This window comes from Synchytrium microbalum (assembly GCF_006535985.1).
Source record: "Synchytrium microbalum strain JEL517 chromosome Unknown SmJEL517_scf0016, whole genome shotgun sequence".
NCBI lineage: Eukaryota > Fungi > Chytridiomycota > Chytridiomycetes > Synchytriales > Synchytriaceae > Synchytrium > Synchytrium microbalum.
Window position 1 is genome coordinate 415,058 of NW_022158365.1, and position 12,241 is coordinate 427,298.

Consider the following 12,241-nt stretch of genomic DNA (forward strand, 5'->3'; position numbering starts at 1 on the left):
AATAAATGCTACAGAACTACTATATTCAGTAATCCAACTTGACACTTGTCAAATTTACCTGTGTCCGAATCCTGTGTTTCTACTTGCACTTCCATCCGCAAAACAGACACATCAGGTAGAACAATGTCTCTGCCGCGTTCACCTCGGAATACGGTGCCCAAATCGTCGAATGCAAGCCAGTCATCAGATGTCTTCATCAAGCTTGCACTAGAACAATTGTCGAGCGCCAAAGAAGGCAAGAAGATTCTCCAATTACGAGATTCCTGTTCGAAGGCTAGCGGTATGTGTCAATTACAGACGAACAGAGACTGCCAGTTAGTTTGAAATTCATATATTCGCTATTGCTTTTCTTGTTGCCCGCTTGGTATTTGCGTGGTGGACGTGTTAGTCCAAATTGGAGGCATTTAGTCAAGACCGTTTATGAAGAAGCAACATCAAAGAATTATTTTGCTAATGGATTTACTTTCATTTTACATTCAAACAGCTGCACTAGAAGCCCTAAGTGTCGGACGCGGAGATCCATCAATATCTATAGCAGCAGTCTTCCTCCCCTTCCAGATCGCATGTGAATCCAGAATCCCAATCCTCGCATCTATAGCAATCGACTGTCTAGGCAAACTATTCACATACAATTACTGGAGTCGTTATGAAAGTCATGATGATGCAGCATCTGAAAACGGAACCAATAATACTAACAAGCGAACATCTACCTCGTCGAGAGGACGTCAGTCGAGATCAGATGACGATGATACAGCAGATGATGAAGCCAGGAGTAGTCTTGATATTGAAGGGGATCGTGAAGATGGTGGGGCGTCGGGGAGTGGGATTGTTGCGCAAGTTATTGATACTATTTGTGATACGTTTGCGGGTGGTGAGACTACGGATGAGCGGGTGCAGCTGCAGATCATAAAGGTATGCTGTAGTTTGTTATTTGCTTGATTTTTTTTTCTGCACTCACAATTTGTTCATAGGCACTAGCAGCATCAGTATCATCGCCTGACCCAAAATCAGGAGCCCACGGCGGCGTCCTCCTGAAAGCGATCCGAACAACATATAACATATTCTTATTATCGAAATCACCCACCACACAATTACTAGCTCAGTCGTCACTGACACAAATGGTACAAGCCGTCTTTGAAAGGATACCAAGACCACCGAAACAACCAATAATAAAACCTGGAAACACAAGTCCTACCTCCCCAGTTAGTGATGGTAGCTCTTCGTCTGTTGTTGTAGTAGAAGGAGTAGCTACAGAAAGAAAGGATGGAGATAGTCCTACGGCAACTGCATTTTCGTTTCCGTCTGGTAGTGATACGAGTAGTAAATGGGGTTCGCCTGCTGATAGTACTGATAAGTTGTAAGAAATTTAAGCTTGTTGTTGAAGATGCAAGCATTCGGAGATAACAACTTCCTATTTTGGTCGCTTTCGCAGATCCATCTCACAAGATAATTTACATGAATTGGGCAGCTCAAAAGGAGCCGATTTACGTGCTTCTCATGATATTCTGGCAGAAACGTTCAGAGGAAGTAAAACTCCTACTATTAGTCGTGATCCAGTGCTAGATACCAATGTCAAGGATGTGTATCTAGTGTTTAGAGCACTGTGTAAATTGAGTATGAAGACTGTGCCAACGGAAGGGTGAGTTTTTGTAAATTTCTGTAAAAGCACCTTGCAAAAAAATGCTGACAAGGGTCGCTGACTGGTGCTTTTAGAGCCACTGATTTAAAATCCCACGCCATGAGATCCAAACTATTGGCATTACATCTCGTTGACTCGGTTCTGGCATCGAATCTATACGTATTCTTTACACCAGCTGGAGTTTTATTCTCGTCCAGTCAGAATGGAGTGTCAGCTTCTGCCATTCTCTTTATACATGCCGTCAAACAGTATTTGGGGTTGACCCTCAGTCGTAATGCATCTAGTGCTGTGCCACAAGTATTTGATGTTGCCATGCAGATATTTGGGAAGGTGTTGATCGGGTTGAGAACTGTCTTGAAGGTAGTACACTTGTATAGGTGCTGGTTTTGTTGCTTGTGGCAATGACAATTGACGAAGAATCCCTCGTTTATAATAGCGTGAACTGTCTGTCATCATGACAGAAATCATACTTCCAATCTTGGAAGCTCGATCATCCATTACCTTCCATCAACGAATATCATGTCTAAACAAGATGAAGGAGATATTGGCCGATCCAGCTGCAGATGGTGGACGTGTACTCGTAGAAATCTATCTAAACTATGATTGTGATGTAGAAGCAGGAGCACGAGAAAATATCTGGGAACGATTGATGAATGCTCTTGGTAAAGTTATGACCACGCATTATGCCATAGATCCAGCTCAGCAGCAACAGCAAAATGCTGGTGGTGTTTTGGCTGGAAATGGTCCACACTCTGGTGTTGCGCCAGCTATAACCACAGCCAACCTCACCAATCTGACACGAGAACAATTACGTGGACTTTATTCTGCTACTGGAGATTATGCAGAATTGAAAAAACGTGGATTGGAACTTATGGTCAATGGAGTTATGAAACCTCTTGTAGATTGGTGTGTTGCTCGTGGTGGTAAACCAGGAGATAATATGCCAGCTCATGATGAGCAGGGCCACAAGAAACGAAAATCAGAAGATGGCCATGAGCGTGAAAATACTGGTGGTGGATTAGGTCTGTTGTCTGAAGAAGAAGCCAAGAAACGTCGTCAACGAGGTGAAGATGACCCCACCCAATTCGAGTCATTGAAACAACGTAAACAGATATCCATGGAAGGTGTTAAACGATTTAATTTCAAACCCAAGAAGGGTTTGCAGTTTTTGCTGGATCAACGTATTATACCGTCAAGGACGCCACGAGATATTGCGAGATTCTTGTTGAGAACTGAAGGCCTTGCTAAGCAGGTTATTGGGGAGTTCTTGGGTGAAGGGTGCGTAACGCATTGCATTTCGATACCACGACACATTTCTTCCTTAAAAAAATTTCTCCTTCAGTGATGAAGAAAATATCGCGATCATGCATGCCTTCGTTGATGAAATGGATATGACCAATATGAGATTTGTAGAAGCTTTACGTACGTTTTTGCAGAGCTTCAGGTTGCCTGGAGAAGCCCAAAAAATTGATAGATTTATGCTCAAGTTTGCTGAACGGTACTTGAAGGGCAATTCACAGACTTTTACCAGTGCCGGTGGGTTTTGATTGTTGAACATTGTTCATTTTGTCCCATGCAAAAATCCTACCAGCCGTTGATGGTTTGCACAAGCTAACCAAGATGCCTGTTTTTGATTTCCAGATACTGCATACGTACTTGCATATTCAGTAGTCATGCTCAACACTGATCAACATAATACTCAAGTCAAACGACGAATGACCAAGGCCGATTTCGTAAAGAACAATCGAGGTATAGATGAAGGCAAAGATTTGCCAGTAGAATTTCTTGAAGCTATATTTGATGAGATTGCCACGAACGAGATTGTCATGAAGGATGAAAGGCCAGACAAGGAATCTGAAAAGGCAGCAGACAAGGCTGCTGCAGCTCAAGCACCCAACTCTGCTCTCAGAACCAAGAAGGAATTAGCGCAATTTGCTAATGCTTCACAAGCCATGGCACAAAAGTCTGAAGCCATGTTTAACAATATTAGTAAATCAAAGACCAGTAAAAAGGGGGCTAGTGGTCATAATTTACCTAGTGCTGGCGGTAATTCACAATCCGAATCAGCTACATCCCAAAACAATAACTCCATGGCACAGTTTTATGCTGCTAGTCATTACGAGCATGTTAAACCCATGTTCCAATTGATTTGGATGGCGGTTTTAACTGGATGCTCTGGCCCACTACAAGAAAGTGAAGACCTAGATACCATTGCACTATGTCTCGATGGATTTAAATATGCCATTCGAATCATATGTCTGTTTGATATGGATTTAGAAAAGCAGGCATTCTTATCTACCTTGTCGAAATTCACGCAGTTATCGAATTTGGCTGAATTACGACCCAAGAATCTAGAAGCTATTCGAACATTGCTTGAGATTGCTGTATTAGAGGGCAATTATTTGGGAGATACGTGGAGAGATGTAGTTGTATGTGTCTCACAGCTTGAAAAGCTGCAAATCTTGTCTGGTGGTGGTGGACCTGGTGGTGATAATGGACGTGTATCACGATCATCTGAAGATCCAGGCTTATCGGGACGTCGTGAATCACATGTTGGTGGGAATCGACAGGTAGATAGTAAGGGTAAACCGTACGTGGAAATGACTGTTGATGGTAGTATGAGTATGCAAATGACGCTAGCTGTGGATCATATATTTACAAGTAGTGTTCGATTGTCTGGGGTGAGTATGAGAAAAAATGCGCAGATTTATCTATATCTAACGTGGATTGTTTTACTCAGACGGCCATTGTGGAATTCGTGAGAGCATTATGTCTTGTATCGTGGGATGAAATCACATCATCGTCAGATCGAGAGCATCCGAGAATGTATTGTTTGCAGAGACTTGTTGAGATCTCGTACTATAATATGAAACGTATTCGTATGGAGTGGTCGAATATCTGGGCTATATTAGGAGATCATTTCAATCAGGTCTGTTCTGAAACACTCGTCCATCCTTTTTTGGCGACTTAATTGCTGACATAGAATTTGGATTTTGTTTAGGTTGGATGTCATCACAACTCGAACGTTGGTTTCTTCGCACTCGACAAGCTCAGACAAATGGCCATGAAATTCTTGGAATTGGAAGAGCTACCAAACTTCAAATTCCAAAAGGATTTCCTACGGCCATTTGAACATGTCCTGGGTTTCAATCAAGATCCAAAGATTAAAGATATGGTGTTGGCTTGTCTTCAGCAAATGGTGCAAGCTAAAGCCAAATCGATGAAATCTGGCTGGAAGACATTGTTTGCTGCATTTATAAGAGCTGCCAGAGAACCATATGGTATGACGTCTTTGACGGTCTCTTTTCTGTTTTTTTCGGAGGCTGATCAACTGGAACAAAAACTAGAACCCGTCGTATTGCTCGCCTTTGATATCGTCAAATCAATATTCAGAGGTCATTTCGAGAGCGTGGTAGCAAACGGAACCTTTGCAGATTTTATATCATGTCTTGTCGAATTCTGTAAAAACAAGCGATTTGGGAAAATCAGTCTCCAATCCATTGAAGTACTTCGACAAGCCATTCCACGAATGGCTGATCTTGCCAAGTCTGCTCAAGGGTCTAAGCTGTTACAGCAAACCATCAATGCCGAAATAACTACTCAAGCATCAGTTGGCAATGTATTCGCACCTAGTAAGATTGAGGAAGATCCTAGTCTGAGGTTCTGGTTTCCAATATTGTTTGGGTTGTATGAGGTTATTATGACCTGTGATTTGGAAGTGAGAACAAGGTATGCACATGTTCGAATAACATTTTTTGCTCTGGAAAAATCTCACATCCGTTTTTCTAGGGGTCTGACATATCTGTTTGACACTCTGAAAACATATGGAGGTTCATTCTCACGCGATTTCTGGGAGGTTGTGTCGAAAGGTGTCCTCTTCCCGATATTTGATGATTTGAGACTGTCAAAACAAGAGCATACAAAGTTCCCAAACAAGGAAGACATGTCGGTGTGGTTGTCTACCACGTTGATTCAAGCTTTAAGGCAGTTTGTGGACTTGTTTTCGCATTACTTTGAGACTTTGAGTTTTCAGTTGGATGGTGTATTGGAGTTGTTGACTGTGTGTATGACTCAAGGTATTCAAGTCATTGGGCTCCATTACTGCGGCTTTTTTGTTGACTCGCTTTTGTTGGTACTAGAAAACGAGACACTTGCAAGAATTGGATCAACATGTCTTCAGCAGTTTATCGAGAATAATGTACAAAGGCTGACAGATGATGTATGGGAGAAACTATGCAAGATGCTAGTCAACCTATTTGAAATCACGACACCAAATGGATTATTCTTTGATATTGGTGAATATGCAAGTAATAGCGCTGCACCGAGCCCAAAGCCAACACGACGATCCGTAACATTTGTAAATGGTGTCGCCACCCTGACAATCGATGGTGTCCCAGCATCCGAACAACAACAGCAACCACAAACAACTCTAACAAAACCGATCGAACAAACCTTTGGATCTAAATTATCAAATACTCCACCAGCATCACCACGGCCACTAGCCAAACGACCTGAAAAACGAGAATTCCAAGCCATCATCGTCAAATGCGTCCTCCACTTGCTGGTTATACAGACGTTGCATGAGATTCTGAGTACAGGGCAAGATGCCGTGTATCGGTCATTAACTATTAGGCATTTGGGACTGCTGATTGATTGTCTTGAGAGGAGTTATCGGTTTGCGCAACGGTTTAATAATGATATGGATTTGAGGATGGCGTTGTATAAGATGGGTATGTCGTGTCATAACTTTGCTGTCATGGTCGTTTCGTGGAGTGCCTAATTTGCTTGCTTTTATAGGATTCATGAAACAGCTACCCAATTTGTTGAAACAGGAGACAACCAGCATTTCGAGTTATCTTATGATTTTGATAAAAATGTACTCAGACTCGACGGATGAGAAGGTCGCTATTCGGTTGGAGACTGAGAAGAGATTGATACCGTGAGTTTGTGCTTCGTGGCAGGAGAAAAAGACACTCATCGTATGTATCCTTATAGACTGAGCTATGATGTGATGTGTCTATACAACAGTCTTGACCCAGAAACCAAGAGGAGGAATGTGAATGCTTGGAGGCCAGTGGTTGTCAGTATACTGAACGCTTTGTTGTCGTTTAGTGATGAGCAGGTATGTCGCAAAAAAATCACAACATCAAGTGACCTATGTGCATTCAACACGACGACTCACTTGTTGCTTCTGGTGTATAGTTCAAACGACATATACCATTATTCTACAATGAAGTAGTGAATCTCCTACTCCAAGAGGTTCCCAACGATTTACGACTCGTCCTACACGCCTTGCTGATACGAGCCGGCAATGTATACGGAGTCACACAACGAGAACGTCGTGTATCTAGAGCAGACAGTATAGAAGGAGATGCTGCATCAATGAGTGGTGGTGGAGGTGGAGGATCACATCTTGACTTGTCATCTGAACTAGACGAAGATGAATTAATGACTTTTGATCCACCACTTAAACCGCAACCTACTGCGACCTTATTGGCTACTGAGCAATCATTGATGGATATGGATGATGGTGTTGAAGAAGAGGTTGCTACAAAGGAAACCAACAAGGCGGAGACCAGTATCTTGTGATTTGATATATAGGATGTATTCTTTCTGTCCGTTTGCACACTGCTGTTTTTTATTCACATATACACGACGTTTATGGTACGAATAAAAAGTTTAGCGTTGGTTAGATTGTTTACCCTCGTTGAGCTTTGAAGATTTTAAGGAATTCGTCGAGACTATGCAGTTGATGCGTGATGTGAGAATGAGGAATAGAAAAAGACCTGAAAGATGCAAATGTACCTGATCTTTCCATCACTATTTTGATCAACCATAGCAATCATTTCTCTGACATCAGCAATAGTCATGTCTTCTCCCAAAGACTTCAATCCTTCACAGAGTTCACCTTCAGAGACGAAACTGTCTCCGTTCTTGTCAAACAGCTTGAATGCCGTCCTATGCGAAAAAACAGGCTCTAAGTCAGGATGTGTAGGCAAGCAGTATTCAACACAATTAAGACATACATGAGTTCTTCATCTTCATCAGTGTCTTTGGTCTTGCGGGCCATCATTGCTGCAAATTCTTCGAAACTGGGCAATAGATAAAAGGTGTGAGATTGTCGAACGCTTCAACAAAAGAAAAGGCGGCCCACAATGTCGTTAGAAACGTACTCGACTGTTCCAGTACGGTCAGCGTCCATCTAGATTCGTGCAAACTTAGACGAATCGTTCTTGCGATTGGTTTGTTTTGTACCCTTGCACTTACTTCACTATAAAACACAAAGGGGTGGGTTAGTTTTTTTCGCGCGACGTGAAGCTGATGCGACAAAGCAAGGCCGACTGCTTACTTAATCAAATCTTGGAGCTCTTCCTTCGTAGGGTTTTGATGTAAAGCGCTAATATGTAAATATGGTTTATTTAGTCGCAATTCAAGTTTGCGTACTTTTCGGAACAAGAAACGGACTTACTTGAGAACCTCTCCCAATTCCTTAGTTGTTATGGTACCATCGCCATCTGAATGAAAGTAAATCGCATCAGTCTAACTTTCAAAATTTGATGCCATCTACCAGCGTGAATAACCTACCTTTATCGAAAAGTCTGAATGCAGCTTGCAGTTGTTCCCGTTGCTTGGTAGAGAGAGACATGTTTAGAATATCTGTAGTTGGATGTGGATGTTAAGAAGACAAAGGTTAAAGCTGCAATGAGTGATCGAGCTCCAAGGCGACCCTGAAACTTTGGATGTGGGCTGGATTCGTGGGTTCGTTTCAACAATCGCTGGGCGGAACCAGGAGAACCACCTCTTGTAAATCAACAAGAGTCACCTCGTATTTCTACCTATTACGCTAAGAATGCCTTCTTATATGCCTACCAAGGACAAACATGAAGAGTTACGACCACTCGCCAAAATCACTGAACGTGCATCAGCTATTCCAGAAAAGGTTTCCCCATCTCACTCCTCACATCGAGAGACGCCTGACCACAAGCCTACATCTTCATCTGAACGTACAAGGGATATGCGAGGCCAAAACGAGGATGAAGATACCAGCAGTTACCGAAGAACAACACATAAACCCGTTATTGAAGACGAAGAAGATGATTTTGTAAAGGTTAGCCCTACTAGACGATCTCCTACTCGTGGCCATAAAGATGAAGACGAGGAGGAAGAAGCAGTAGTTGAACGACCAATCCGCAAGTCTCCTTCTCGTGCTGAGGAAGCACCTTCTCGCCATTCCAGTAGTAGTAAACCAGCATCAGAATTAAAACCAACCAAACAAGAGAAAGAGGCTCCAGCTACTACCGAAGTGCCACGTGTAACTGTTGTATTCCTTGGATTTAAATCTGCTACAAATCCATCGTCTGCACCACCACGCAAAGTCGTAGCCGAATTAAAATCGAATCGTGAATCACAGACTGTCTTGGATTTATTGCAAGATACTTGTGAACGCTATTTTGCTGATGATGAAGAATTGGATCCTACTTCAGCTTACATATACACTGGAGACTTTTCCTTGCTTCCTAAAAAGTCGCCTGCTGGTGTGTTAAGAGATGGTGATTTTGTGGTTGCTGTTTCTGCTCCTATCCCAGCTGATACCAAAGGCAAGAAGAGTGCTCCAGCTGCTTCCGTGAATGAAGATGAGGAGCTTCCTGTTAGGAAACGGGGTGAAAAGACTCGTGAAGTTGGGAAATTTATTGAAGACGACGACGAGCCTATTCGACCTAAATCAACTCGCTCTCGCCATGAAGATGAAGAAGAGGACTTTAAAGATGCTCGCAAGTCTCCTTCAAAAGTTGACGCCAAGAAGCCATCTAAATACGATTGGGCTGACTCTATCGAAGATGTATCTAAAGCATCAAAGTCCCGACCTGCCACTGCCAGTACTGCCAGTAGCTCCATTAAACACGCTGCTGAAGTAGAATCTAGCTCACGAACTGGATCAGCACGTCCAGCCTCTGCATCATCCTCATCACGATCCAAATACGACGACGAAGAGGATACCAAGTCTCGAACAGCTAAACCGGAATCTCGTTTACGATATGAAGTCGGTGAATCATCTACCAAGCCACGTGCTACTGCCTCATCACGTAAATATGATGAAGAAGATGAAGCAATAGTAGCACCCAAGTACTCACGACCTGCGACTGCAACTTCAAGTGCTAGAAAGTACGATGACGACGAACCATTACCGTCATCAAAATCACGACCATCTTCAACCTCTTCCGCACGCACCAAATACGACGAAGACGAACCAACACCATCTCGGTCACGTCCAGAATCAGCCCGTCCATCTTCATCACGAGTCAAATACGAAGATGAAGAAGAACCAATAACTACCCGTCACAAATCAGCCTCAGTCGCTGTCAGCACTCCATCTTCATCCACGTACCGTCGTCGTACCACCGAATCTGAAGAAGAGCTGACGGAAGAAGCTGAAGCTCCACGTGCTCGTCATGCATCATCACCAAAACCTGCTTCACCATCGAAAGCAGTTGCAGAGAAACCAGCATCCATGTCTCTCAAAAAATCCAGCTCTGAAGATTTATTGGCTAAATCGCCATCGCGTAGTCACGGTACTGCTGGATCAAAGCTGTTTGAACCTAAATCGGCTTCGTCATCGTCGAGAACTGCACGTCCAGCACGTAAAAGGGCTTTGCTGATAGGTGAGGTATTGAGTTAGTTAGTATCGAAGCTGACATGGTAACACTCATTGATTTTGCTTTAGGTATCAATTACTTTGACCAAAAGGTTGAATTGAAGGGATGTGTTAATGATGTCAAGAATGTGCACAAGTTCATTACTACACGATTGGGATACTCTGATGCTCCTGAAGATATGATGCTGTTGACTGGTATGAATTGCTATTTCGGGGCTTTCTTTGTTCTGTTTTTTTGGTCCGTTTAATTTCTATGCTTACAAGTCTCTCCTGTCCTTTGATAGATGACCAGAAAGATCGCAAGAAGCTTCCCACGTTTGCCAACATTGTTGCTGGAATGAAATGGTAAAGTCTAAACTGTGATTTGTATTCTCTCTTGCGTCCTTTACTCAACCCTCTCAACATCAAACCTAGGTTGGTCGATGGTGCTCAAGCTGGAGACCATCTTTATTTACACTACTCTGGACATGGGTCCCAGATTCCATCCGAGAAAGGCGATGAAGAGGATGGCATGGACGACACTCTAGTGCCAAGTGACTACCTCTCTGCAGGTCAAATCGTAGACGATGTAAGTCTTCAGTTACCCTTGAACAAAATCGTAGAGCTCGGAAAACAAATTACCACACAGTAACACCTTCTGCTTCCGTTTTCATCAGGACATCAACTTGATACTCGTCCACAATCTTCCAAAGGGCGTCCACTTCTTCTGTACATTCGACTGCTGCCACAGCGGCACCATGTTAGATTTGCCATATACTTATGACAAGCATGGCCGCCTCGTTGAACAAAAGTACTCCGAAGTCTTTTTCAAATTGGACGGTGTGAGTCGCTCCTCTAAAGCCGATGTAATTTGTCTCTCTGGATGTCTGGACGACCAAGTCTCCGCCGATACTGCTATTGGAGGACAATATTCTGGTGCTCTGTCGTATGCCTTGCTCAAAGTATTGGGTGAAGCATCTCGTATGCCAACTTATGAAGAGTTGGTCAAGTCCGTCCGTGATATCTTGAAACGTAAAGGATACAAGCAGTTGCCTCAAATCTCTGCTGGGCACATGATTGAAATCACTCAGCCAATCTCTCTGTAAACGAATCATTTCGTGCCGTAAATGAAATTGGCTTGCCACAAAACTGCACCCTTTTATATACCCCAATTAAAGTAGTCAAGTAATAATGCGTTTGCATTGTATTTTGTTGGTATGCATATACATAAAAGTATGCGCCAGTAGACCTTTCTAAGCTTTGTCCGTGTTTGCATTACTTTACTCGGAGGATGGTGTTGCGTTTTAGAAACAGAAAGGTGTAATAGAATAGACAGTGAGCAAATACCAATGAACTAATATGCTTTGGACTATTTACAAATCACAATCTACAACTCTCAGTCCCTAGTACAACAACGAATGCAAGCTCACCTTGTGTTCGACCCGAACGTCAAACACTACAGAAACAAAGTATGCCATGATGCTGTCTTTACCAAATATCATAGCGAAGGGGTAGAAACAAACAAACATACATGATGGGGCCTCGCAGCATCCATTAACAACTCATTTTACATCTTCTCCCCTGGCCACTGCCGTGAGCGCCAGCCAAATGGTACCAGCCAGCTGTCAATGAGGCCCTTAGCCCTCGGAGAAGATGTTCAGATCTTTATGGGTTTCCTTCAACAGCTTGCAGAATGATGGGCAAGTCAGGTCGAACTTGCAGACCACCTTCCTAGGTGTGTCCAGCATACATTTGGCACCAACGATGTCAGCACCTCGGCTCCATCCCTCCACTTTCCATCCTTTAGCACAGACAGTGAGTTCAGGATATCCAGAAGTACCAAATGGTTGATGTAAGCTACACTGGTGTGGCGGATCTGACAAGGACTGCCACAGAGCTTGTTACACCATGATCGCCTTTATCCGCTCATGAGAGATCTAGTTCTGATAGAAACCTGAGATCTCAAAAAA

The 12,241-nt window shown here is 43.1% G+C and overlaps 2 protein-coding genes across 2 annotated transcripts; both read left to right on the forward strand.

Annotated features, from left to right (window-relative positions):
* Positions 1–123: 123 nt before the first annotated feature.
* SmJEL517_g03259 (uncharacterized protein) lies at positions 124–7,228 on the forward strand (the record flags this gene model as incomplete). Its single annotated transcript, XM_031169187.1, has 16 exons — positions 124–280; positions 485–912; positions 972–1,357; positions 1,433–1,639; positions 1,714–1,999; positions 2,076–2,917; positions 2,982–3,175; positions 3,281–4,320; positions 4,380–4,568; positions 4,641–4,920; positions 4,987–5,368; positions 5,429–5,715; positions 5,779–6,369; positions 6,437–6,578; positions 6,635–6,761; positions 6,842–7,228. The coding sequence occupies 16 exons, from the start codon at positions 124–126 to the stop codon at positions 7,226–7,228; spliced, it is 5,925 nt and encodes a 1,974-aa protein (XP_031024916.1).
* Positions 7,229–8,489: 1,261 nt separating this feature from the next.
* SmJEL517_g03260 (uncharacterized protein) lies at positions 8,490–11,377 on the forward strand (the record flags this gene model as incomplete). The annotated part of the gene is made up of 5 exons (XM_031169188.1): positions 8,490–10,299; positions 10,362–10,487; positions 10,577–10,637; positions 10,707–10,860; positions 10,949–11,377. The coding sequence occupies 5 exons, from the start codon at positions 8,490–8,492 to the stop codon at positions 11,375–11,377; spliced, it is 2,580 nt and encodes an 859-aa protein (XP_031024857.1).
* Between the last annotated feature and the right edge of the window lie 864 nt (positions 11,378–12,241).